At 60.4% G+C, this 26,956-nt stretch overlaps 1 protein-coding gene across 2 annotated transcripts in view; it reads left to right on the top strand.

Annotated features, from left to right (window-relative positions):
• The first annotated feature begins 22,264 nt into the window (after positions 1-22,264).
• Positions 22,265-26,956, top strand: part of PRR5 (proline rich 5) — a 29,859-nt gene continuing 25,167 nt past the window's right edge. Inside the window, exon 1 of one of the 2 annotated variants that reach the window (XM_087448761.1) lies at positions 22,265-22,559. In XM_087448761.1, the coding sequence (XP_087304887.1) occupies positions 22,426-22,559 (134 nt within the window). In that variant the 5' untranslated portion in view covers positions 22,265-22,425. The remainder of the gene's footprint in view (positions 22,560-26,956) is intronic. The other variant, XM_004437973.3, reaches the window with a different exon arrangement.

Raw genomic sequence — 26,956 nt, 5'->3', positions numbered from 1 at the left:
TACCGTGTGGGGTTGTGAAGATTTCGTGGTTTCCTGTAAGGTGCCGAGGGCAGTGGCATCGGCCCAGTGTTACCGTCGTATTAGTAATAATATTAGTGTTGGTGCCCACTTCCGGGTCACGAGAGAACTACAGGTGATGGGATATGTACAGGGCCACTCAGAGCCTGAAGCCGCGGCCCCTCTGTGCCCCAGGGGAGAGCAGTGGGGACAGAGATGGGGTTCGCTGTTGCATTACCACTGAGGTCTACATGCTGGGGCAAGTGAGGCGGGGCCGGGGCAGGTTCCTTCTGGAAAGGTTATCAAGAAAACATACGTGGTTCATTTCAGCATGGAGAATTGCTCTCCTCAGTGCTGACTCCACAGGGTGGGTTTACCTCCGGAAGGAAGGAGACTGTTTCCCGAGCACCTACTGTGTGCCGGGCCCTGTTGAAAGACTTCCCAGGTACCATCCCACTTACTGCTCCCAGCCGGCCCGGGAGGTGGTCATGGCCAGGCCCAGGTAGCAGATAGGCAAACCGAGGCTGCCCAGAGACACAGGCAGAAAGGGCAGGGCTGGGGCTCAAACCCAGGTCTCTGGCACGAGGTGTGCCTGCTCACTTTCCACCCCACCACTCGACCAGCCTGAAGGTGCGGGATTGTCACCAAGATGCCTCACCATCAGGAGCCACCATGGTGGGCTCATCTGACTCCAGCAGAAGTCAGGCTCATTTTCTGGAGTTTTCTTAAGGTTTTGCCTTCTGTGCCATCAGCTGGCCAGGTTAAAGGCCTTCTTTTGTGTTGCAAAGCAGTTTCTCCCGCCAAACCCATCTGCCTGGAACTCAGAAGAGAAGTGAGAATTTTGATTTCTGCCCTGCTTAGCTCCTGGGGGTGGATAAGGTAAGGCTGTGAAATAATAATAGTCCGCACATGTGAAGCCCTCGAGATGTGCCTGGAGGGTGTCTTAGAGGTTTACATATGTGCCTCATTTTACCTTCCGAGGCCCCATGAGGTCACTGTACTATCCCGTTGTACAGATGAGGAAGGCACGGCACACAGAGGTCAGTATCTAGTCTAAGGTCGCGTGGCTAGTAAGACTTTGGTCTCATTAAGATGGCCTGAAAGCCAGCCACTGAGGCCACTTCTTGGTGGATAGACATGCCGCCCCTGCTTGATTATTCCCAGTGACGGGGAGCTCACTATCTCGTGAGCCCCCATGATTGCTAGTCTAGGACTTGAGTAGGTGGTGGTGATGGTCCCTGGTGCAGTAGACTCGACGTGGAGAGGGAAGGCGGGGAGGAGATCCTGGGCTTGGCTTCGGCTGTGCTGGGTCTGAGGTGCTGGGAGGCCTGCCCATGTAGAGGTGGGGAGGGTGGTCCCAATTCTGCATCCCTCCCAGTCGCATCCATCTCGTCCCTCCCACAGACCACACCCCTGAGGCTGAGGGAGGAGAAAGCTCTCAGCGCAGGACGGCAGACAGTAGGCGCCCAATAAATCCTTGAGGTGGACCAATCTGTTTCTAAAGAAAAATTTTAATTATAAAACCAGCATAGCCACGTTGTGTCAAGTCTGGAAAACAGACCCCAGTTGTACCTGTAACCTCTTCCCGTGAACATCACCATGTTTGTGTATCATTTCCAGTCTTTTTCTCAATAAATATATCTCGACGTAGAACTATTTCTGCATGGTGTCATCACACCACATGTGAAGGTTTGTGTCTGTTTTTGTCCCCTGATGTCGTACTACGAGCATTTTCCCTGTTGCTGAAGAGCCCAGGAGTTCCTGAGTAGTGATGACATTTCCTAGCAGCTGCACGATACCCTGTCCCGTGGATGCTCGTCATTTGGCTGGGACCGTCCCCCTTTCAGTGCGGCCTCCGCGTGGACAGTGATGTGAAAAGCGGGTGTTGACCCCGAGGTCACGCCCCAAAGGTCCAGCAGGACGGCGGGTCAGCCCCACCAGGCTGTGTGACCTCAGGCAGGGCCCTGCCCCTCTCTGAGTCTCAGGTTGCTGCTCTGCCATGAAATGGGGTCAGAACCCCATGTCACAGGGCTGCCGGGGGAATAAATGAGGGGATGTGATGGCAAGTATCTGGCCTGTGGCAGGGGCTTGAAACGTGGTCGCTGTTGTTACTGCTCTTGTCATTGTTGTAGTGATTATTATTATTATGTAGGTCCTAGTTCCCCAGTTAAACTGTGGCTCCCTGCAAGCAGGAGCCAGGCCTCTGCGTTCCTGTGTCCCACCCCTAGACGTGCTCAGTAATATTCACTGATTTCATTCCTGATGTTTGGGCCCCCCCAGATAGAATGAGTCTCCATGTGGGTGAGGCACTGGGAGGCCCTTCATTTACACAATCTCATCTTGTCCCCCATGAGTGGGAATCACCAGCTCTGTTTTAGAAACAGGCTCAGAGAGTGTGATGGGCCTGCCCAGGTCACACAGTGGGAAGGGGAGAACCAGGAGTACTTCCTGGGGGAGGTGGCATTGGCGCTGGGCCAGCAGGATGGGGCATTTGACTGGGCCAAGTGCTGGTGCCCTAGGCGTGGTGAAGGGGACAATGGGAGCTGTCCAGGGGCAGGGCCCGGCCCTGCAGCCTACACCCAGCACCCAGCACAGGGCGGGGCAGCGTGTGGGTGAGGCTCGGGGCATTTGCTAAGCTGAGCTGACCTGAAGTCACGGCGGGGCAGGACTGAGCGAGCTGTGTGGGCCCCTGACCCCGCCCCACACCCCACCCAGCCACTTCCTTCTGTCTGGGCAGGAAGGGGTGCTCTGCGGCTCCGAGGCTGCAGGAACCTTCCTGGGGACTGTTCTGCACGGTGATAAAATATTCCTCAGCGACGCTGGCAGCCGGCTTCCCTGCAGGGGGCACAGCAGGGCAGCTCCCACCCGGGCCCGCAGCCTGGCTGCGTCCGCCGAGTCACGGGGGGCTGGGGAGCCCCTGCCTGCCTCGCCTCGGCCCCTCTGCCTCATAATGTGTGAGCCATTCGGCCGCCCCCAGGGCCCAGGCGTCCAGCGGCGTCGGTGCTGGGGGTCTCAGAGCTCACCCCGCGGCCAAGGTCACGCGCACAGAGGCCGGCGGGCCGGGAGCCCCCGCACCAGCCCTGCGGGGCCGCACCCGCCTAGCCCTCACGGCGCCTGGCGAGGTAGGTCCTCTGGCACCTCCGTGCGGCCGTGGGGACGCCGAGGCTCAGAGCAGGGCCAGGCGGGTCGGGTCTCGCGGGTTAGTGTCTGACTCCGCCCCCGCGGTGCAGGCTGCGCTCCAGCCCGGAGTCGGGCCCGGGCCTCTGTCTGCCCTGAGGCCACACGGAGCCCCAACTCCAGGTTTGTGCTTTTGGTTTTCAGAGGAACAGCAACAACAGAAAACAGTGGCAGCTGGTGTCTTCCTCTGCCTTGTGGTGTGGGAGGACGAGCAGGGTTTCAGATTCCTTTGTTCATTCATTCATAAAACACACTCTGGGTGCGCTGGCCAGGGGTCAGCGTTTTAGGCCCCCGGGGACCCCTGGGGGCATTTACACGGTGTTGGGGGGAGCCCCTGGAACCAGAGAGGGTGGGGTTCAATGCCTGGGCCCACTTACTGGTTACTTACGTGCTGTGTGACCTCTGGCAGCTTGCTCCGCCTCTCTGAGCCTCAGTCCCCGACTTGTGAATTGGGATAAACTCTGCTTTCTCAAGTGAGGATCATGCCTGTGTCCTTGTTCTCTGTCACATCCTCACATCGTTCTGATGGCATCAGTCGGCCTTGGGAACAGGTCTGATTTCCAGAGAGGCCCCCGCAGTCTGTGCAGGCGGCTCTCCCGGGAAGTAACCTGGAGTTAGTGCCCCGGGGCCTTGTGGATCTGATGGTTGAAGGTGGAGGTTTATTTTTTTTTTTTTTGCTGAGGAAGATTCGCCCTGAGCTAACATCTGCGCCAGTCTTCCTCTATTTTGTATGTGGGTCACCACCACAGCGTGGTGGGTGAGTGGAGTAGGTCCGCGCCCAGGATCTGAACCTGCAAACCCCAGGCTGCCACAGCGGAGTGTGCAGAACTTTAACCACTCGGCCGCGGGGCCGGCCCTGAGGGTGGAGGTGTTTTCTAGGCTGAGTTCTGAAGGGAACTCCTCCCTGGAACTACACGAGCCGCCAGCAGCTGTGAGAGGGAGCCGGTCACACACAAGCTGTTGATGGGAACCCTGCGGGCGGCCGGGGTCCTCTCCATCGCCCCCTCACTGCCCGCCCGTGCACACAGGTCGTCTCTCGTATTCCTGCCTGCTCTCCACCTTTCCCTCCTCTGGGTCTCCTCCTGCTGTTCCTCTGCTTGGAATTCTTTTCCTCCCTTCTTCACCTGGGGGCTTTTGTTGGTTCTTTAAGCCCCTGCTGGAAGGTGCCCTCCTCCTCCAGGAAGCCTTCCTGGCTGCCCTGCGTCCACACCAGGCAGGGTGGGTAGGCGGCCCTCCCCTGCAATCTTTGCTCAGATCTTTGATCTGCACTTAGCACCTCCTACTGGCATGGTCTGCTCCCCGTCTCCTTCCCCTGCCGCCTGGGGCTCCAAGGATGGGCTCTGCTTGATTCATCTCTGGGTCCCAGGGCTGGCTCAGAGTGGGACCGTGGGAGTGTCCGATGAATAAACGAGAGAGCGAGTGAGTGCTGGCCGTCCGGGGCTGGGTTGGGGTTTGGGGGACATGTGGAAAGGGCAGGAGTAAACCTGTAAGGTATGCTCCGTGTGTGAACGGGCGTCTCTGCAGACAGGCCTGCGCTTTCCTGGCCTTCAGAGACGATGGACGTTCAGCTGGACAGTGAGTAGGAAATAAGGATTTCTGGGGCCTGGAGAGACCGTCGTGAGGGGCGGGGGTGCAGAGCCCTGGGGGTCAGGAGGGCTGAGCCCCCCTCTTGGAGCTGCGTGACCCCAGGTGGCTCACCCCCTGTCAGGCCTCACGTGCGTCCTGCAAACCCAGCACTTACTCATCCGAGGGAAGCAGGCAGGCAATGGGCTTGTGTTCATGGGGCTCTCGCGGTGGCGTCCGACAGACACTCACGGCCGGGCACAGGAGAGAGGCTGGAAGGAAACGCCCCAGGTCGGGCAGCTGTAACTTTCTCTGTGGTTTGTTTCCGCTTCCAACTGTTTTGTAGTTTTCAAATTTTCTAGAGTCCATCCAGTGGCTTCGCACGTGTGTTAGAGCCTTGTGCGAAACCCTGGGAGACAACCAGCCTGAAGACACAGCCCCTGCCCTCTGGGTCTACCTCTCCATCAGACTGTGTCAGGTCAGTCTGATGGGGGAGGCTGATGGGACACAGACCTGTGTGTAATGGAGCTGTCACAGAGGGAAGCCCAGAGGAGGCCCCTGGCCCAGCCTGCGGGCTCGTGAAGGTGGCGCCTTGCTGGAGGGTGGGTTTGCTAGGGAGGCAGGTGTGCTGGGGCCAGTGATCGTTGCGTGGCTGGAGACCTGGAGGAGGGTGAGGTAGGGATGGCGAGAGACCCAGTAAGGAGAGGGGCTGGACCCGGTCCTGAGTGACTCGGGGGGAGGGTCTTGACAGAATCGCGATGGGTACATCGCCTGAGGGCGTCCACCCACTGGCCGCCACTGGGGAGGTACTTTGCAATTAGGGGCCCATGAGATCTTTACCCCAACCCTATGGGGCAGGCACTGCTGTGTGCCCATTTTACAGATGGGGACATTGAGGCCAAGCTGCAGTGAGTGACAGAGCCACGCTGCACATCCAGGTCTGTTTGTCCACAGAGCCCACCTGGCATGTCTGGCCTCTCCTGCAGCCCTTGCCGGTCACTGAGCCGCTGGGGCCTCCGTTTTGTCATTTGTAGGGTGGGGGTTAGAACGTGACGTCACAGACCACATGAGCGCCGTCCGTAGAACGAACTGTAGAGCCCAGCCCTTGAGTTCCCACTGGGCTCGCTGGTTCTGTTGTCTGTGGTTGGGGCACCGCCCAGGGTGGGTAGGTAGGGGACGAGGCAAACACAGGGGGTCCCTTGGGGGCGGGGCTCTAGGAAGGAGGGAAATGCGTTTACTTCATCAGACCAGCGGGAAGGAGCTCCTAGCCGCAGCCAAGGGGAGGTCAAGGCACACCCAGCCCCAGGGGCAGGACCTGAGGGCGAGTGGGCAGCAGCCGTGGGGCCGTGGAAGCACAGCGGGGCAGGCCTGAGAGGCCACTCAGATGGCTCCGCCCCGGCACAGACGTTCAGAGGCGGCTGCAGATACACCTGCCCACTGAGTCACGGGGGCGGGGCCGCGCAGGCGAGGCAGCCTCTGCTTTACCTGGAGGCGCCCAGAAGAACCCGCCAACGAAGGGAAGAGGCTCCCTGCTGATGGCCAAGGTCAGTGGCCGTTGCTTTGGTCTGTCTGCCCAGGTCAAGAGGGGCCTCCGGGGGCTGCAGGCCGTGGTGTGTGTGGGGGGTCACTGAGCTCAGGTGAGTTCCCTCCCTGCGTGTATGATAATGTGGGGGCTGTGAAGGGGGCTGTAGGCAGTGGGTGGGCGAGAGGGGAGGCGGAGGAGGAGGCCCCAGCCAGGGCCCACCACCTCCCTTCCCTGGCTTCACCAGGAGCGGAAGTGAGTCTCCCATCCCCTGTGGGTTTTCGGCTGGGCAGGCGAGGTGGGCAGAGGAGGCGAGGCAGGCTGGGCGCCCTGGATGCAGCTGGGATGCTGGGCTCTGGGCTCTGGGCTCTGTGTGTGTCCGGGTGGCCTCCGTCCCCCACTGGTAGAATGAGGACATCCCTTCCTCCCCCCGTATTCTGCCTCCCTCCCAGAGCAGTTGGAAGGGCAGAGAGACACCGAGGCCACACAGGGTAGAAGACTGGCCAAGGTTGGATTCGAATCCAGTGCTGAGCTCAGGGCCCAGCGCGTACTCGGTTCTCAGGAAACACTTATTGGATGAAAAGCAGGGAAAATGCACACGGCCTCTGGGGAGTTGCTCTGCCCTCACAACCCCTGTGTCCTCAGCGAAGGGGCTGCAAATGCCTGCCCCCCGCTCCCCAAGAAGATTGTGGAGACAGGCCCGGTGCCTGGCGAGTGCTGAGTAGCTGCCAGCCGGGTTGACTTCAGGAGCCAGCTATGGAGAGTCAGGAGCGTGTCCTGAATAGTGAGGGACCTCACTCTCTGAGCCTCCTGGGGAATGTGCCCACTGCTGCGGTGGCCTGGCCAGTACTGACCTCCAAATGCAGATGTGTGTGTGGTGGGGCCCGGCTCATGGAGAAGACTGAGTGTGAGGTTACTGTGAGCAGGGTTTTGCAGGATGAATAGGAGTTGGCCAACCAGACCAACCTTAGGGGAGAGTCATCCCAGACAGAGAGAAGGGCAAGCTTGTGGACATGAACTAGGCCTGGCCTCCACGGACAGCACCTTTCACCAGGATGTTGGCCTCCATTTTCATTTGTTCAGGAGGTCTCAGGGAGGCTCAGGCTCCCCTTCCTCTCCCTGCAGACGCCCCAGGAGCTGACAGCCTGGGCTCCCTGCAAGGGGCTGAGAGCTTGCAACCCGTGTCACCCTCCTGTCTCATCCCTGTGGCGAAGTCTGGGGACCTCCCTGTGGGCTGAGCCAGTGCGGCAGGAGCCACACAGCTCTCAGTTGCCGCGAGGCTGCCCGCCCGCCTCAGCTCCCCGGGCGGAGACATCTTGCCACTGTCCCAGCTTATCCGCCACCCAGGCCGGGAACCGCAGAGAAAGAGCCCAGGCCTCGGTTACTCAAAACCAGAAACTGCCGAGAAGATCTGAGCGATGAGGGAGAGCGGGCGCCGGACAGTGTCCCGCCCAGCTCCGGCCCCGTACTCGGGCGACTGGTGGACCCGCGAGGATTCCCCTCTCTGAGCCGCAGCTCTGAGCCCCGCGCCTGGTTGGCTGCACGTCATCCCCTCGCGCCCCAGGACCCCCGCCCAGCCCCGGCACACCCCGCCCGCCGCCGCAGGCAGAGCAGATAAAGTGGGTGACCGTCTTCAGTGAAGCCATCCGTGCACGGGGATGGGAAGGGAGGAGAGCACACCAGAGCTGTCACACCCGGGTGCCCCGGCCCCCGGGGTGGCCCTGCGGGCAAGGGTTCCCATCTTACAGATGGAGGGACAGGCTCAGAAGGACCCAGGAAACGAGCAGTGAGGGGTGCGTTGGGGGGACTGCATCAGTGCTCCCAGGGCCCCAGAGGGCCTGGATTAACCCGCCCACAGACAAGGGGTTCCTAAAATTATGTGGGCCCAGGCGGGCACGGGTGGGAGGGGCAGGCTGGGGTGGGGCCTGGGGCTTTTCAACTGAACAAGCCTCGTGTGACCCCACGCCAGTGCTCACAGGGCCCGAGCTCTGGGCCATGCCTCATCTTAGCGTCCCGGTGCAGAGGGGTTCCCCAAAGGCCCCCATCTCATTTCACATCTGTGGTCCTTCCCCGTCACCACAACCTCGTGAGGTCACATCCTCACCCCCTTGACGCCCCCAAGTTCTCACTTCTCGTGATGGTGGAACCAGGTGGAGACTCAAGCTGGGCCGGGCCTGGGAGCTGGCGAGGCCACCGGTGAGGGTTGGGGGTGGGGAGCAGAGTCACCCCGTGGAGTCGGGAACCCCAAGTGGTGGTCTTCCTGAAACCTTCCCCTCCAAACCCCCTCACGCACCCCAAAGCCAGCAGCACAGCACCCACTCTCCTTGCAGCCTCCAGGGCCCCCAGCCTGACGGGCCTCATGCCCTTCACGCCCCTGGAGAGCGGGCTCCGGCTCCCCCACGCTGCGTCTCCCGCCTCCCCCTGGAATGCCCTTGCTTGGCGTCCTGCCAAGTCCAGCTCAGGGGGCTCTGGGGGCCCTTGGTGGGTCCTGGAGGGGGGCTCCACTGTCTGAGCATAAGCCATTCCCCCCACCCCCGGGCAGGTGTGGGGACGGCAGCTGCAGTGGTGTGAAGGGCACTGGAGCGAGGCAGGATCTAGAGGCCCGAGGGTCACCTGACTGCCCAAGTGGCCTTGCGCTGTCCCCTCCAGAGGCCCTCCCAGTGGACTGTGGTGAGATTACATCAGACGACACATGTAGTTGCTGAGCACAGGGCCTGGCCCCTATTGATCTCCCGGCCAGTGTCCGTCCCCTTCCTGGCCGTGCCCCACCCGGGCCCTGCTGGGCAGGGTCATCCCTCCAGGCCTGGGTGAAATGTCCCCTCTGGAGGCTCCTTGGAACTCCCCAAGGCGGTCAGTGTCCTTCTTGAGGCTCCAAGCCCTCCACCCGCAGCATCCTCCGGGATGGCCCTCCCCGACTCTCCAGGGAATGGGGAACGCGCAGCCCCTGGGGGCAGGCTCTGCATGCAGTAGGTGCTCAATGACTCGATGGCGGGCCAGGGTGACAGTGCGAGGCGTGTGGCCTCTGAGGGCGGGGCTCGGACCTCAGCCCTTCCATCTACCCGCAGTGCAGCTGGGGCAGGTCCATTCCCTCCTTGGGCCTCAGTTTCCTCGTTGGTGGGAATTCTGACTAGCAGGGCTGCCCGGGAGGGAGGGAGGAGGGTGCCCAGCCCCAGCAGGACCCCAGCATTTGCTCCTTTTGCCCATACGTTAGGACAGTCCTGCTCGGGGGTGACCTGCGTCCCCCACCCCTGCGCGAGGCCTCGATCTCCCCATCTATAAAGCGGACAGCTAGGCTGGGTGGACTCCGGGCCCTCTGGGCCTGGCCTCCATGGAACAGTGGGGTGAGAGGGGCCTGGGGAGGCAAGGTCAGAACAAGGTCACCTGGCGTCCTTCCCCGGGAAGCCCCAACTCCTCTTCCCTCCTCCACCTGTGGTATTGAAACGACCTTTCTTGTAGGAAAGGAGGGCCAGGTGGGCTTGGTGAAATGCCCTTTCTTAGCCGGCCTGTGTCAGTTGCCAAACCTAAACCAAGTCCATGGACTAGGGAAGTGTAGGAACCCAGACTCCGTGTGTAAGGAGGGGGCGTGAAGGAGGGCTGGGGGGGGTCAGGGGCCCCAGGGGACGAGGGAGAAGTGCCCCTTCCCGCCTTCCGTCCAGACACCTGTGGGTGCCGACCCACCCCCCCCGCCCCAGGACACCGAGTCTGACTGCTGCTGCCGCCCTGCTGCCCGGGCTCCAGGGGCAATGCCCCTGTGATGCTCCGCTGTGGGCCGTGGGGACATCGCCTCACCTCCCGCAGCTTCAGCAGTCCCGTCTGTAAAGCAGGAATGGCGATACCTGCATCAGAGGAGACTGCAATAGCACGATTGTACACGTACATCCCCCAGGCCTCTGCTTGGCTGTTAGAAGATGCTCATAGTGTAATAGCTGTGGTCGTGTTATTGCTATAATCATTCTCAAGATGTACCTGGAATTTTTTTTTAAAAAAATAAAGCATGCTAGGTCCTGTGTACATGTCAGATATGGACTGATTTTTGACTCTGAGCTTCCTAGTGACAAGAGCAAAGAGGGAAAGAGGATCACTCATTAGATTCATAACACCCTTAAGACAAAAGCACAGCTTTTCCTGGTAATGAGACCCAAGGGATGATCCTCCTGGGAATCCTCATGAAGGGGTCTCCCTGTGATGCGATGAGCAGCATCCTCAGGGCGCCTGTGGTCTGGCTTGATCCAAGGCCCTAGTGTGTAGAGCAGGTTCCTCAGACTTTCCTAACTACAGGGGAGACAGGAGGGGGGCATCCTCAGGAGGTCTGCCAGGGGCACCCGATGAGGCCCCATAACCTGAGCTGACTGAAGTTTCATGTGTTACCTTCAAAATCCATGAAGATTTCACCTAAGTGAATAGAGCCGTGCGTGTTTAGCTACAAAAATAATGTTTTCCTCCTCCACTCCAAATCTTTGGGTACCACGATGCTCTTAGAGATGGGCCGTGCTTATTCTCGGCTTCCCCTTAAGGTGGGGTCCCAGCCCTTTCAGAGAAGCCCGTGAAAGCCACACCCCTCTCCCCAACAGAAAGCACACTCACATTCAGGAATTATGCGGACAGTTTCAGGGGTTCACACATCCTGAAAAGCTCCAGAGACTCTGGGACCCCGGCCCGGCGGGCTCTGATCTGGGGTGATGGAACTACGTATCTTCTGGACCGTGCGCCATGATTCTTTCTCCTAGCTGGGCTTTTGTTAGGCGTGGAGCCCCAGAAAGCTCCAATTTATCTTGAAGCGCCTCTAGTCTGTGCAGAGCCAGACTGTGGAACACCAGGGAGGGACAGGGCCATCAACGCCGAGACTGCGTGACCCTCCCTCTGCCAGGTCCCATCCCCTGTCACACCTGGGCAGGTGCCCAGTCAACTGGAACCACCGTGACCCGTGCCCGGGACACTGCCTTCCTAATAGGCACCTGGCTTCCATAACATCTTGTTCTATTCTTGTTTTCTTTCATGTCTTTGATTATGTTAAGCAAATTCATTGTACAGTCTCTTTCCAGTAGTTTCTTGGCTGAGGTTCTTGTGAATTTCATCCTGATGTTTGTAGGTTTGCTCTCCTTCCTCATGGTGGCTTGTTCCCTTGTGTGTTCTATAATTTGAGATCATGAGCTTATCTGTGGAAATCCCAGGAGGTCTGGCTCAGGGACCTGCCCCCCAGAGCATCTTTATGATCGCTCTGCAGCAGCCTAGGACTGTCACAGCCTGGGACACTTTTATGTAAATTGTTTAGGCTTTCTCCACCGAGAAGGCGAGGTTGATTCAAACCTAACCCCGGGTGAGGGCAGGCCCAGGGCTGCAGATTCTCAGGAGCCTTGCATGCTTTTTCCGCTCAGGCGCACACAGACATGTTTTCTTGTCATCTCTCTTTGTCAGCGGGCAGATCTTTTGCTCGGCTACCCATTTATCAGGGCTGCAGCCCCTCAAGACCCCCGGCTTTCTGGGAAGAGCTCACCTGCATCTCCCATCGTCCTGCTCGCTCAGCGTCTTATCTCCTGACTGCTGGCTTTGACTTCTCTGCCTCCCTCCCCGAGGCTGCCGCACCTTCACTTTAACTTCTGGGTTTTTAGTTCACAACATTGTCCTGCCACTTAACTATTATTCTAATTCGAGTGCACCTAGCGGAGGGTAATAGTTAAGAGTCCAGACTCTGGAACAGACTGCCAGGGCTTGAATGCAGCTCAGCCAGCCTGGGACGCATAGTTCCCTCATCTGTGAAATGGGTCAGCAACGGTATCTACCACATGGGGTCGCTGCAGGGGCCAGCGGGCCAGTGACATTGAGGCCCTGAGAACATCGCTCCGTATAGAACTATTGCCTGTTTCAAGCATTATACTGGCCTTCAGTTAAGTCAATGTTAAATATGATATAAGTATAGTAATAAGATCATGTTGGTGATAATAACATCATTCTGGCACCTGGTGATTTTCCTCACTTTCTTACAAGCTCAGTGATGCACTGAACAGAGGTTTGTAATTTTTTCATCCGGCATTTCTAGGAGATGTGTAGGAAGGGAGCTTTCAGGTTGGGTAGTTTTCTAAATCCTCCAGCCTCTCGACCTTTAAATGGTCCGTGCAAAATAATACTACCATTCCGCATGTGTTCCTGCTTCTTACAGAGCTCTTTCAGAGCCTGTGACGGACCCGTCTATAATTCCCCTTCTAAACTGCAGGTAATCTTGGGAGTCTGGTGGAATCCTGCTCAGCCACCTACCAGCTCTGTGACTTAGCTCCCCATCTGTGCGAATCCTCCAGCCCTGTCTCGCACCCTCCGGGCCAGATGTGATTGTGGAATTCCTACTGGATTTTTGAACTGTAATGCAGTCTGTCCCTATCCTGTGGGAGGGATCTGGGCGACATCCCCAGGAAAGTTTTTGCACAAGATCCACACAAAGTGGGGTGGACAGGACTCTAAGTAGCCTCACTTCGGGTCAGATCAGGTTTTGTGGCCAAATGAGCCCTGAGGAAACTGAATCTTCCGAGCTCTTTGCGTTTCCGATTTTCGGGGAGGGAGACTGGACTCCACTCAAGCGAGGACAGTGGGGATTACGGCCAAGGAGCAGGGCGGGGCAGAGGATGGGAAGGGACTGAGAGGAAACATCTGGCGCAAGGGGCGTTCCTGCTGAAGGCAGGCCAGGGTGATAAGGCGTCAGGGTGGGCAGACACCAGGGCGGGGGTGTTCACTAACTGACTTAGCAGGATTCTTGCTCACACTGGATTCTACAAGGACAGAGAGGGAAGCCCGAGATCAGGCCTCATTCTGCAGAGAGCTCCGAGGAGCCGAACTGAAGTCAGGTCAAGAAGAAAGTCTTTGTGGGTACCCACTGGGCATTTCCCTCGCACCTCTGCACGCAGGAGCCATGGCCTCGGGGAGCGCGCAGTCTGATGGAGGAGGCAGGCCCAGTCCCCAGATCCTAACACAAGGCAGAGGGAAGACACGCTGGGGGTTGTTGGCTGAGTTGGGTTGAAGGGAGAAAGGATGCACAGCCAGGGTGGGGGCCCAGGGGAAGCCGGAGGACTGGGCATGTGGAGGGGGGCCCGCTGATGGAAATGGTTAATGCTGATGGGCACCTAGCGTGTTACATCTGTGAGTGCATTCACAGCCTCGGATCCCCGGGGAGGAAGGTGGTGTTATGATCCTCATTTTACACACGAGGAGACTGAGGCACAGCTCAAGTCATCAGCCCCAGGTGGTCAGCTGTGAACTGGTGAAGCCACGGTCCAACCAGGCAGTCGGCTCCACAGCCCACGCCCCGAATCGTGACACTCTCCTGCCTCTGATTATTGTCATTATTCTGGTAGTCACCGAAAGGGACACCGGTGGAGGGGAGGGAGGAAGGGCGTCCCAGGCGGAGGGCAGAGCCTGGGTAAAGGCCAGGAGGTGGGAAACAGGCAGAAAGTCTGGAGAACAAGCGGTCGCTTTGTCTCCTGGCTTGGGGGGGAGGTGGGCAGAAAGGCGCCTCAAAGGGCTTAGTGGGAGAAGATGCAGAAAGGGAAGGAATGGGGGGCTGTGGCTAGACTGCGGAGGGTCCTGGACGCCAAGCTTGGAAATTTGGAGTTCATCCCGCAGGCAGGGGGCCTGGTCTCAAGCCTCTGGGCAGGAGGGGCAGGTCACATCTTGGGGGCCGAGTGGCTGTGCTGGCAGCAAGGTGGATTCCAGCAGGCTGCAGGGTGGGGGCAGTGGGGGGGAGTCCTGAGCCCATGGGGCTTCGGGGCCCAGAGGGGCTGGGAGGACGGCGGGGAGCCGACCTGCTTTGGTGCAGGTGGGGAAGGCCCCGCCTCCTCCAGAAGCATGCCTGCATTCCGTCCACGGCCCGCCATGGCGGGGACAGGAACGGTGACCGCGGCGTCCATCCTGGCCCTGCCCCTCACCAGCCTGTGACCTCGCAGATGACCTCAGGATCTGGGACCTCAGTGTCCACCGGTGGTGGGGGTGAGGCTGCCCAGCTGGCAGGACAACCATGGGGGGACATGGGCCAGGCCGGCCGGGGCAGACACTCAGGAGTACCCCCCGTCCGCATGGGGAGATCGGACCCCCCCAGCCCTCCCAGGGAATCTTAGCAGCAGTCTCTCTTTCATTAAAGCCGTCCCTTCGTGGACTCTGAACCCCGCTCTTCCTAATTAACGACTTCTTGGTTGCAGAAGAGGGAGTGGACGGCGAGTGGAACGCCGTCCCGGGTGGACGCCCCTCCTCCGGGAGCGAAGCCCTGACGTGGCTGAGTCCGGACGAGCGGGGTCACTCCTCACCCGGCTCTTTGGGCTCTATTTACAAAGCCGAGGAGGCAGGCCAAGGGTTGATCCCCCCATTTCGTAAGAACGGGCTGGATCTGAACTCCTGACCGGAGCCTCAACTCCTGCCTTGGGGCCTTTGGAAGAGTAAGGAGGCAGGAGTGAAAAGGCTTCCTCAGGCCCCAGTCCCACACCAAGCTCATTATCCCAGGCTCTTCCTCCCAGGCTTTTCCTTGTCAGTGTCAGTTTGATATCCTGAGTCGTAGTCCTTGTTTCCAAGGATCCTTCTAGGAAAGGCTGCTGGCCAGGAAGGTGCCCTGGGGAGAAATACAGCTGGAGGCCCACCCCAGTCCATCCAGCTCCGTCCTGTGTGGCCTCAGTCTACGTGTCTGCACAGTGGGGTGGTAACGGGCCTGCCTCACAGGGTGGCTGCAGATACTCAGGTCAGGAAACGCCTGGGGAGCAGCCGGTACTGGGTGGGCATGGTGCAGCACGCTGTTGGCCGTCAGGGGCCAGAGCCGCGATGCCTTGGGGAGAAGTCACTGCTCACCCCCATCTCCTGGGGTTTGTGTGTTCCCGCTGGAGAGAGCAGGAGTAGGGAATGAAGCTGTCTCCACCTTGCCGAGTGTTGGGGCCGGACCTTTCCACATGTGGCGTGGGGCTTCCTGGATGTGGAGGCCAAAGCCAGGGCCTGGGGGGTGCAGCCTCTGTTTGGGGAAAGGCGACATACTAGTGGCCTAGGGCTGCCATGACCACTTACCACAAACTGGGGGGCTTAAAACAGAAGCTTATTTCTCACGGTTCTGCAGGCGAGCAGTCTAAAATCAAGGCGTCAGCGGGGCAAGAATCCTCCCTTGTCTCTCCCGGCTTCTGGTGGCTGCTGGCGTTCCTTGGCTTGTAGCTACATCCCTCCAATTCCTGCCTCCGTCTCCATGTTGCCGTATTCCCTGTCTCCGTCTCTGTGTCCTCACACGGCCTTCTTATCAGGACATCAGTCATGGGATTTAGGGCCCACCCTACTCCAGGATGGTCTACTCTCAACTTATCAGACCTGTAAAGACCCATTCCACATAAGGTCCCATTCACAGGTTCCAGGGGTCAGGACTTCAACACGTCTTTTTGGGGGACACAGCTCTACCCACAGCAGGTGAGCAGTGTGGACACCCCCAGACTCAGCCCCACAGGCAGATTGCTCTCTCTGTCTCCAGATCGAGCATGCGGTGCTGGACCAGGCGGGCAGGGTCGTTCTCCGGACAGGAGGCTGCGGGGGTGGTGATGGCCCAGCTCTCCCCCTGCTCTCTGCCAGCGTGGCCTCTATCCGTGATGTTGATTAGAGAAAAGACACGGCGGCTGCTGTTTATTCAGGGGCTGCCCTGTGCCGGGTGCCGGCAGACACGCGCCGTCCTCAGTAGCGTAGGAGGTTGTGAGCGCACCGAAGCTGAACCCAGGTGGGCTGGGTTTGAATCCTGGCCCAGCCGTGTGACCTTGGGCCAGTCACCTAACCTTTCAGGGCCCCGGCTGGCTCACCTGTAACCTGGGGTGACGGGAGCAGCTGCCTCCTTGTGGAGTTGCCATGGAAACTAAAGGGCGGATGCTGCACCATACCCAAGCATCGGCTGTGACCTCTGCTCTCATTCGGTCCTCGTGCTCATGCTGGGAGGTACATTCCATGGAGGAGAAAAGGCCCAGGGAGGCTGAGGGGCTTGATGGGGAGATGGCTGAGCGGGGAGCAGACCCGGCTTTGGGGGATTGTAAAGCCTGGAATTTCGGCCGTGCCAGGCTCCTGCTCTGCCAATACCCTCGGTGTGCCACCAGGCACTATTTATAGACCAGAGTCAGGGTTATAAAGCCCGTGCCAGGGAGGGGCCTTGGGGACTGGCTGTTCCAGACCTAACTTACAGATGGGAAACTGAGGCTGGGAGCAAGAGTCTCACTTGGATGCATGTGTGGGGTTATTGTGTCTAAGACGAGGGGCCTCTGCTGATCGGAACCCGCTCACGCGCCCCTAGACCTGGGATCCAGAGCTAGAGGTGGGGGTGTCCTGTGAGCAGATGATGGAGGCCACCACCATGGGGAAGGGTCCTGATGGGGTCCTGGTGGCAGTGGGCGGGGTGGGGGCTTGGCTGGTGGAGAGGAGCTGTGAGGGAGGATGGCCTGTCTTCGACCCGCCAGGCTGCGCAAGGGCCCAGGCAGACGTGACGATGTTAGGAGGTGCTGGATGGAGAGACCCCATCGTTCTTGTCTCCTGCTGTGTTCCCAACCTAGAACAGTGCCTGGCATACAGTAGATGCTCAATAAATGTGTCTGTGGTGTGTATTAAAGCACCATGGAGGTGGACTTGATCTCACAGAAGTACAGTGTCCCAGTGCCACCACTTTCTAGCCCACAGCCCTTGAGCAAGCAGCTTCACCCCACTCTGCCTCAGTTTTCCCATCTGAGAAATGGGAATAATAATAGTTGATCCTCGCTCTGAGGCCACCAGAGAGGCCATTTCCTCTGGACCAATTTGAGGATTTGGGGTGTTGGTGCCCCCACCCCAGGCTTGGTACCAGCCTCTGTGAGGTCCCCCCGTTCATGAAACACAACGGATTTCGCTCCAGATGGGCCCGATGCCCTTCCAGCCTTGGACGATAACCGGTTGTCTGGCCTCGGGATGGTCACTGAGAACTGGTGCATTGCAAAGCCCTCAGAGATGAGCAGCCTGATCCCAGTCGATGCTGGAGTCACCAAGGGTGACTCACCTGGCGTCGGCGGCCCCAACTGGGAATCGCTTTCTGCCGTGAGACGGTAACAGCCAGCAGTGACCAAGCCCTTGGCATGCCCCTCATGACTGCGTGAATTGTCTCGTCCTGACGCACCCGCTCGTGGGGCAGGCGTGTCACCATCCCTGTCCACCCCAGAGAAGGGATGGGATGAGCCCAGCACTCCCCCCACGCCTCCCCCTGCCCAGCACATTGCTGAGCCCCTCCATGGGTGTCCAGGACCCCAGGGTGCAGAGCCCAGGGACCCAGGGGTTCCCCAGCGAGCAGGAGGGACTCTCCCAGTCAGCTTTGGGGGAGCGCCAGGCCTCGCCACCAGGGGGCAGAAGTGCCCCTCGGAGGTGGCAGCACCTGGAGTGGGCAGGGCTGAGGTCAGGGCCAGCGGGGATGACAGGGCTGGCGGCGGTCTCTCGCCCACTCTGCTGGCCTGGCTCAGCTTCGGCTCTGCCACCTGCTGACTCTGACTTGGGGCATGGGCCTCGGCCTCCCAGCCTCAGTTTCTCTCTCTGTAACTCCTGCCTGGCATCCTCTTGAGGACTAGAGGGGGCAGTATGTCTAAAGTGGCCGCCCCTCTGCCCTGCCTCTCTGTCGTTCCCTGGGCCCAGGGCCCTCTCCCCACCTGGTCACTTGGGGGGCGCTGACTGCTCCCCACCGTATGGGCTGGTGACACACAGCTGGTGAATTCATCCGGTGGAAGTCCCCAGTCCTGGGTTCCAGAGCGGCACTGACTGACTGCAGTCCCCTCCGTCCTGGGCGTCAGCCTGTCCGTCTGAAGTGAAGGGCTGAGCCGCGCTCAGGGTTCTGCAGAGCCCAGGGTACCGTCAGAGCCCCTGAGATGCTCGATGGCAATCCTCAGGCCCTGCCCTCCAAGATCCTGATTCCCGGGTTCCCAGCAGGGGCCAGGCCCGTCCTGAAGGTCATTGCTGTACCCAGCACTGTGCCTGTGAAGACGAAACCTCAGGTCCAGCCCCGCGGCACAGTTGAACCACAGGGATCAAAGACACCTGGGTCACTGTCTCCAGCCATGTCTAGAGGGAGCATGTGGTCTTTAAAGGGCTTTATGGATTCTCATTTTCCCTGCCCCTCAAACTCACCCATGGCAGCTTGTCGGGGGAGGCAGAGGCCCCCAACCCTGGACCACATCCATCTTACAGATGGGCACTGAGGCCCTAGAGGTCACCTGACTTGGTGGCAGGGTTGGGTGAACCCCAGTTCTGGCTGCCCCGCCGAGGGCTCCCTCTCCCATCAGAAGGACAAGCCCTGGGGATAGCTAGGTCCCCCTTGGGGACCAGGGTCTTGTACCAGCTTGTGACACCCCGCTGGTCGGGGGAGTCTGGAATGAAGTTTGGTTCCCGGGTGAGGAGAGGATGTGGATGATGCCATCAGGCCTGGTGCAGTTCTTGGAGCAAGGTCACTCTGGCAGCTTTGGGGACGCATGAATGGGTCCCCCTAGTCTCCACTCCCTTTGATAGAGGGCATTTCCCTTCCCTGAGTCCAGGCACAGGCCCTGCCCAGGGCCACGCCCCCAGTACAGTTGCTCAATCCCCAACCCCTTATTGGGCCTGGAAGGCCCCATAAGTGAGTGGAGGGCCCGGTGGGCACCTGGAGCCCCTGCGGGCGCAGCCGCTCAGCAAGGGCCATCACGTGGGGCCTCAGGCCCAGGATGCCTGGTCATCTGATGCTTCCCAGGAAGCCAGAAATCAGGATTTTTATGTCAGTCTCTCCATTGTAAAACTTTGGCTGCATGCAGTTTTTTCCCCCCACGCTGCAGGCTGTGCGGAGCACATATGGGGCTGGATCTGCCTGTAGGCCACCCAGTTGCCCCCTGCCCTGGGGGATTGTGACGGTTTTGTCTCCTCCTGGCCTCTGCCTCAGATTCCAGCCCCGGGGGCTGCCTGCTCCCCTGGGTGTCAAGACCCCATCCCCACCCCCTCTGCCTGTCACCAGCCCAAACACAGGGGGAGCACCTTTACCTCCTAGTCTCCGCTGCACCCCCGCACTGGGCCGTGGGTGTAGACGGATTTTGCAGAGGTCTGCAGCTGGGGCCAGGGGGCGGTTACAGCTGATTCCTTAACGGACTACAGGGCTTTTAAAGCCCTCGGCCATTCCCACCTCCGGAATTCTTGCTGCTCACTTCTCCCAGCCCCCGCTGCATCCCCAGCCCCCTTTCCACCAAGACCCCCTCCCAGCCCCTTCCTTTCTCCCTTCCTCCTGCCTCCCAGCTTGGGCTGCCCTCACCATGCACCTCCCATTTTCCCTCAAATTTCCTATCCAGAGCGGTCCAGCCTCCCTCTGGCATCCAGCCAGCCCCTCCCGCCAGCCGGGACCTGCCAGCCCGAGCTCTTCCCACCCGAGTGTGCTGAGCAGAGCCAGCCGGCCCTCTCCCCAGAGAGCCTGCTCCATGGGAACCCCTCTCTCACCCGGTCCCCCCAGAGTACCAGCCAATCCCCACGGTTCTGCTCTGCGGCACGTACACCAGTGGCAGTTACCGTGCTTCCATATCTGTCTGTCCGGTGTGGCACCTTTTACAAAGCATTTGCACCGGTATGGTCTAATTCAATCCCTTCCCTCCTGTGAGACCGACGTTTATCCATCCATTCAACCAGATATTCACTGAGAGCCTACTGTGTGCTGGGTGTGGGAATGTTGTAGTGAACCAGTTACTACGGTCCCGGCCCTCCTGGCTTATGGCACAGGATGGAAAAAAGTCACCCAATCACCAGAGGGTGATTCTTGAGCCTAACCCAGGGTGAAGGCAGTCAGGGAAGGGGGAGACGACCGTCACTGAAAGACAGTCTAGGGGCTAGGGGAGCGAGGGGAGAGGCAGGGAAGGCCCCTCCAAGGATTCCAGGCTCTGGATTTGATCCTCAGGGCAGTGGGAACCCACAAGCTCCAAGCAGGGGAGCGCATGGTGTGTCAAGGATCCTCCGGCCACCATGTGGAGGAGGGGCTTGTCCGGTGACCTGTGTGGCCCCGGGAGAGTGGGTAAGAGGTGTCTGTTGTCTCGGCCTGGGGAGGTGATGGTGGAGGTGGAGAGAGCAGACAGGGTCCAGAGATGTTCCTGAAGGGGTGAGAAACCACCGTGGGCTTGACGGGGTGGGGGCAAGGTGGGGGCGAGGAAGGGGCCACCTGTCAGGTGTCGCGGGTCTCAGCCTTGGGGATGGCAGGCTCTGGGAGTCGGTCTCTGCTCCCTGGATTTTGAGCTCAGCATCAAGGGGTTTGTCCATCGTGACTCTGCCTCCCTAGGATGAGGGTAATGTCTGGTACATAGTGGGTGCTCGGGAAATGCTGGTTCATTTGAACTGGACAACATCTCCTTGCAAGGCTCTTGTACACCTTACCTGGGGCTCTTCTGGCTCCCGGAGCCACAAAAGCAGCCCATTGGCTGCTCGGCCTAGCCTCGGCACACCATCCGGGCTGGGTCGTTCAGCAGAAAAAGCCCAGCCCGGGGGGCTGAGCCAGGCCCATCCACTGCCTCCCACACGCTGAGCCGCAGATTCCTGTCTCTAGTAGGGTCGAGAATGTCGGCCTACACTCATCAGACTATCAGCTAGCGGGCAGCTGGGCCCCACCCTCACTCCGAGGTGTGGGACGCTTTCCCAGGGGGCATGTGCTTTGATTCTGCCATTGAGGGGGAGCCCAAGATGTACACACCCTGGTATAGGGGACCCTCTGTGCCTCAGTTCCCTCTTCTGTACAGCGTCCAGGCAGGGGCCTCTGAGCCCCCCTCCCATGCTGAGATTCTAGGGTCAGCCCCTCCTCTCCCCCTGCTGACTCCAAGGAGGCGTTTATGGGAGGATTGGGGCTCTGGGGACAGCTGAATGTGCTCTGCAGTCATTGCTTCAGGAGAGGCCTAGGAGGTGAGACAGGACAGCAAGGCCATCTTGCCCTGTCTGATGGAAGGGGCGGGCGGGGGGGGGGGGTGTCTGTGCCCCATGCTGAGGAGGCCTGGGTTAGGCCCAGCTTTGCGTTTGTTGCCTGGATGATGTTGGGCAAGTTCTTTAACTCTGAGCCTCAGTTTCCTCAACTGGAAAAACGGGAAGAAGAATGCCTACCTCAGGGAAGGGGACTGGCCTGAGATCATGCATGCAAAAGTGCTGTGGGCAGCGTGCAGGGAGCATGAGGCTGTGCCCTCCCTTCCCTGGGGTCCCTCTCCCACAGCCACAGGGTCTAGGGGACCCACTTGCTTTTCCCGTGCCAGAGACCTGGCTGGGCTCTGCCCTGGGGCGGCCACTCCTGATTCCCGACCCCCGCAATCTGGCAACTCCTCCAGGCCAGAGGAGGGCAGTCAGGGTAGCCGGGCCAGGCGTGGCCGGGTGGGGTGGGGTCCTGGCCCGAGGCGCCCGAGGCTGAAGGCCTCCCTTCAGTCTTCATGAGAACCGCCGAGGAGTCTGTGTGCACGTGGCGGGGTCTAGAGAGATCTGTGTGGCTCAGCCTCCGTGGGGAGGGATGGCGAGGACGGGGGACTCTGCGGGGGGATTGAGGAGCGGGGGTGCGGGAGGGGGCACGAGGCCGAGCACCGTGCGCGTGTGGCCGCAGTGGCCGGCGCGGGGCGGGCGCTTGGGGTTGGGTTGTGCGTGCCGTGCGCGCTGGCTTCCTGGGGCACGCGTGGCCCTCGGAAGAGCGGAGGGGGTGGAGCGCGACCTCGGGGGTGTGGACGGAGGGGTGGTGAGCACCCTGCGGCCACCGAGGCTCGGCCCCGCCCCCAGCTCGTGGCCCCGCCCTCCAGGCCCCGCCTCCGCGCCCGCCCCCTGCCTTAGGCCCGGGCCCCGCCCCCAGGACCGCCCCCTCGGCCTGGCCCCGCCCCCGGGATCCGCCCCCCCCCAGGGCCGCCCCCTGGGCCCGGCCCCGCCCCGGGCCCCGCCCCCGCCCTCCGTTCGCGCCGGGGCCGCGCCGCCGGCCGCGCTCCTGGGGCTTCGCGCTGCGGCCGCTCGGAGGAATGATTAACCCGGCGGGGCGGGCGGCGCGGGGCCGGGGGCGGGGGCGCGGGGCCGGGGCGGGCCCCCGGAGGGCCGCTGGGCTTCCTGCTCTCGCCCGAGCTTCCTTGTAGAGGGCGCGGCGCTGGCCGGGGCCCGCGGCGCGGCGTGGCGCAGGGCGCGGCGCCGCGCGCGCGTGGGCGCGGCACGGGCCGCCCGTCACCATGAGGACTCTCCGCAGGTTGAAGTTCATGAGTTCGCCCAGCCTCAGTGACCTGGGCAAGAGAGAGCCGGCCGCCGCCGCGGACGAGCGGGGCACGCAGCAGCGCCGGGCCTGCGCCAACGCGACCTGGAACAGGTAAGGCCGCGCCCTCCGGCCGCCCGCGGGCCCGGGGCCCCGGAGCCGGGGAGGGGGGCCCTCCAGCCGGGCCGCGGGCGGGGGCCGGCCCCCAGCGAGGAGCGGTGTCCTGGGCAGCGCGGCATTTCACAGTTTGCAAAGAACTTGCTCCGCCGGAGTTGGGTGGCCCGGGAGGGAAGTTTAGTGCAACGTGTTTCTGGAACAGAGGGACGAGCCGCGGACCCGGGGCCGGTCCCAGAGCGCCCCGCCGGTGGGTGGCGGAGTGGGCCCGGAGCCCGCGCGCCGGCCTCCCCGGGGGTCTCCCCACGTCTCCGCTCCAGTGCTCGTGGCAACCTGGGGGGTAAAGAGAGCAGGAAGTGCTTTTCCCGTTTCGCAGATGAGCCAGCGAGCCTCGCGGGCGCAGCCGGTGGGTTGCCGCTGTGCTTCCTGTCTCAGCGCGAAGGTCCCTTTGGCGGGGTGGGCGGTGGTTTTCCCTCGAGCGGCCCCCGTCCTCCCAGCTGTCGGGGGTGCGGCAGCTGCCCGGCATTCCTTAGACGACCCTCCCCCCGGGGCGGTCTCAGACAAGAAGCGGCGTGGGAAGGCCCCCCACCCCCAGCTTTGTTTGAAGAGCAGGGCTGGGATCCAGAAAAGAGACGGTTTATTTAGTGGGATTCCCCAGCGTGTCTGCTCATGAGCCCTTTTCAAATATAGGTATTTCCACCAACAGGAAAATGGGAGAGGAGAGGAAGAGAGTGAGGCAGGCTGTTCGGGGGGGGGGGCTGTGGATGCTGCCCGCGCACCACACACAGCTGGCAGTGAACTCGTGCCAGATGCTCCGCCGGCTGTGGTCTTGGCCACCGGGAACCCGGCTGTCAACATGGACCCTCATTTATTGGGTTAATCAGTGGCTTCATGAGCATCGTGGTGGGCAGGGGGCTGCCAGCTTGAGAGCCTCCTCTGTGCACTAGGCAGGACGCGGTCATCCACGTGCCTGTCCTCTGTCCCCTACCAGGTTGCAAACTGCTTGAGGGCTGGGATGTGTCTGCCTCAGTTTCCCTATCTGTCAGTGGGCATGAGCATTCCTCCTTATCGGACTGATGTGGGGTCAGGGAAGCAAAGACTGGTGGGGAATCTCATTGACCCAATGACTGCACACTGTTGGAAGAGTCTTTTTCTCCTTGAAGAACTGAGGAGATAGAAGTCATCTCCTTCCTCGTTCCTCTGCCATGGTTTAGTGGAAGGAGCCAAACAGACTTCAGATCCCAGCTCTGCCTCTTCCCTGCTGCGTGGCCTTAAGTAAGTCACTTAACCTCTCTGACCCTCCATTTCTTTATCCATAAAATGGGCTAATGAGAGTGCCCACTTCACAGGGCTGTTGCAGGGATTAAAGGTGATGATGTGTATTAAAGCCCTCACCACAGGGCCGGGCAGACGTTAGGTCCTCTGTAACTCAGAAGTCAAACCCAAACTCATGTCGGGGTGGGCCTGTAGGGACGGGGCTTGGGGGGCTCCTCAGGAGTCTGCTGGTTCCTGAGCTTTCGACAGCAGCTTTGTGAGCCGCCCTTCCCCAGCTGAGGTCTCCTGCTGGGGATCTCCAGACAGAGGTGGGGCACCCTCGGGCCAACTCTGAGTCCCCAGAGCTCAGGGGGTGCATGTGGGGAGAGCACCTGAGCCCCTCCACTGCTTGTCATTGAAACGAACTTTAGAACCTCAGTGCTGTTCTGCTCCTCGGCCTGGCCGCCTGCAGAGGAACGTCCCCTCCCCACAGCTCGTCCCTACTAGGCTCCCAGCCCCTGGACCCGCGTTAGCTCCTGCCTGCACTCCTGCATGTGCTGGGCCTCTCATTGGCTCACTTGGCCGCCATCGTAGCCCCAGGAGGGAGATGTTGCTACCCCCCCCCGCCATTTAAAGGTGCAAGGGGGACACAGTACTAGGAGACCTGCCCACATAGGATGCAGAGCCAGAACCCTGCTCTCTCCTCCTCGGGGAGAGGGGGCCTGAGCCAAGGAGGGGCAAGGTGCCTTCCCCTGCCAGGTCCCTGAGCGGGAACTGCGCTCTGCCTGCCTGCCCACCCCTGTCCTTGCGGTGCTCCCTGCTGGGCCCCGGGATGACAGCGTCGGGGTCCAGACAGTCTGCGGGTCTCTCCTTGCTGAGCGGGGACTCCTCATTTTGAGTGCAAGATGTACCCCCTTTTATCCGTGTGACTACGTTAGTCTCCTAGGGCAACTGTAACAGATTGCCACAAACTTGGCTTAAAACAACAGAAGTTTATTCTTTCACCGTTCTAGAGGCCAGAAGTCCAAAATCAAGGTGTCAGAGGGGTGGTGCTCCCTCCAGACGCTCCAGGGAGGAGCTTTCCTGCCTCTTCCAGCTCCTGGAGGCTCCGTGGCTGTGGCTGCGTCACTCCAGTCTCTGCCTCTGTCTCCGCGTGGTCTTCTCTGTGTCTCTTTGTCCAAATCTCTCTCTCCTTTCTCTCATAAAGACACCAGTCATTGGATGTAGGGCCCACCCTAAATCCAGGATGATTTCATCTCCAGATCCTTAACTAATTACATCTGCAAAGACCCTGTTTCCAAAGAAGAGCTGAGGTTTCAGGTGGGCATGAATTTCTGGGGGACACTACAGTGACCCCGGGCACATCCCCTAAATTCTCTGTGTCTCTGTTTCATCCTCTGGACATGGGCCAGAAATACATGGCTTGCTTTTGTGAGAATGGAATCCATGCACCCACTTAGGCATCCAGTCATTCATTCAGTCATTCACTCACTCATTCACTCACGGGCACTAGGCTGGGCCCAGGACAGAGTCAGCAGAGCACTGCATCCTGGAGCTTACCATTCATAGAGGACGTCCAGAAGTAAACAAGGACTCAGTAAACCGTGAGGTCCCCCCAGGTCGTGTTTGGTGCTGGGAAGAAGATAAGTCGCCACATGCGAGTGCTGAACAGGCTTGGCCGCAGCCGCGTTGCATTCCTTCCTTGGTGGATGTTGACTTCTTTGGTGTGCGGGAATGTCCGAGGGAGTGGTGGGTGCCAGGCCGGCCGGGCGCTGGGCCTCCCGTGCAGACCGTGAACTAGAGCCGTCAGAAGGTGTTCCCTGAGTGCCTGCTGCTTCCTCGGGCGGGTTTCTCCCCTGTGCAGGCTGAGTGCTGAGTGCCGGGGCCACAGAGGCAGAGGTGGGGGCCCTTAGAAGGCTTACCTGCTGCTCCCACCTGGAGTCCTTTATCCCCTCCTTCCTCAAGGATCCAGACGTAGCATGTCATGTTCCCGTCTGTCCCTGCATTCCCCCCAGAAAACCCTGGTTGGCGCCTCACTGGGTCTGGACCCCAGGCGTGTGCGGGGCCTCCAGCTCCAGGAAGATCACATTCTTGAGTTGAGGGGCCAGCTTAGGGGTGGGAGGGAGCTTCCCAAACCCCAACACAAGTCCCCTATACCTGTGTTTGGGCCAGAGGATCTTTTTTTTTTTTAATTTTTATTTATTCATTGTTTTCCCCCAAAGCCCCAGTAGATAGTTGTATGTCATAGCTGCACAGCCTTCTAGTTGCTGTATGTGGGACGCGGCCTCAGCATGGCCGGAGAAGCGGTGCATCGGTGTGCACCCGGGATCCGAACCCGGGCCGCCAGTAGCGGAGCGCGTGCACTTAACCGCTAAGCCACAGGGCCGGCCCTGGGCCAGAGGATCTTAACCATTGTGGAGCCCTACTCCTTGCCGGGCCTGGATCTGCCCAAATGCGTGGGGTTTGGAGAGCCCAGTGCCCACCCCGCGTTCTGGAAATGAGAGCAGAGGCCCCGAGCAGGGTGGAGGGTGCGCCCACACCATGTATGCGACACTTCTCCCCGCAAATCTGCTTCCAAGGCTGGGGTGATTGTCTTTAGCTTACAGATAGGGAAACTGAGGCCTGAGAGAGAGAGGACTTGATCAAGATCCCCTGCTAGCGTCGGGGTCTGGGATCTGAACTCAGGTCTGACTTGAAGCCACTGCCTGGGGACACGTGCAAGTTCCTGTCCCGCTGGGCCCTGGGAGGTGGGTGTTGGTGTAAGACCCCTGAGGCTGCTGCCTGCCTCGTTGTCTGTGCTCCCCTGGTCCTGGACGGGGCCGCCGGCCCAGCCCCCACAGAGTATTCTGCACCCACGTCTCCCAGCACTGCTGAGTGGCCCTGAGTGCCCCATCCCCAGGCGGGGGTGCACACCACCCCCTGACCCATGCCGGGCCCCATCCAACCCTGGGCGTGGAGGAGCTCCTTTATCCCTGCAGCAGCCTGCAAAGTGGGACTCATTGCCCCCATCCTGCAGGTGAGGACACTGAGGCTCAGAGCAGAGCAGGGACTGCCCAGGTCTAACTCCAACACCTGTGCCTCTGCCACCACCTCATGGGGGTCTCTGAGGGGCCAGAGGAGGTTGGCTGAAGACTCAGGGTGAC

Source organism: Ceratotherium simum, chromosome 25 (genome assembly GCF_057802395.1).
Source record: "Ceratotherium simum simum isolate JZ-2026a chromosome 25, ASM5780239v1, whole genome shotgun sequence".
Lineage (NCBI taxonomy): Eukaryota > Metazoa > Chordata > Mammalia > Perissodactyla > Rhinocerotidae > Ceratotherium > Ceratotherium simum.
This window is presented reverse-complemented; position numbering and strand designations above follow the sequence as displayed.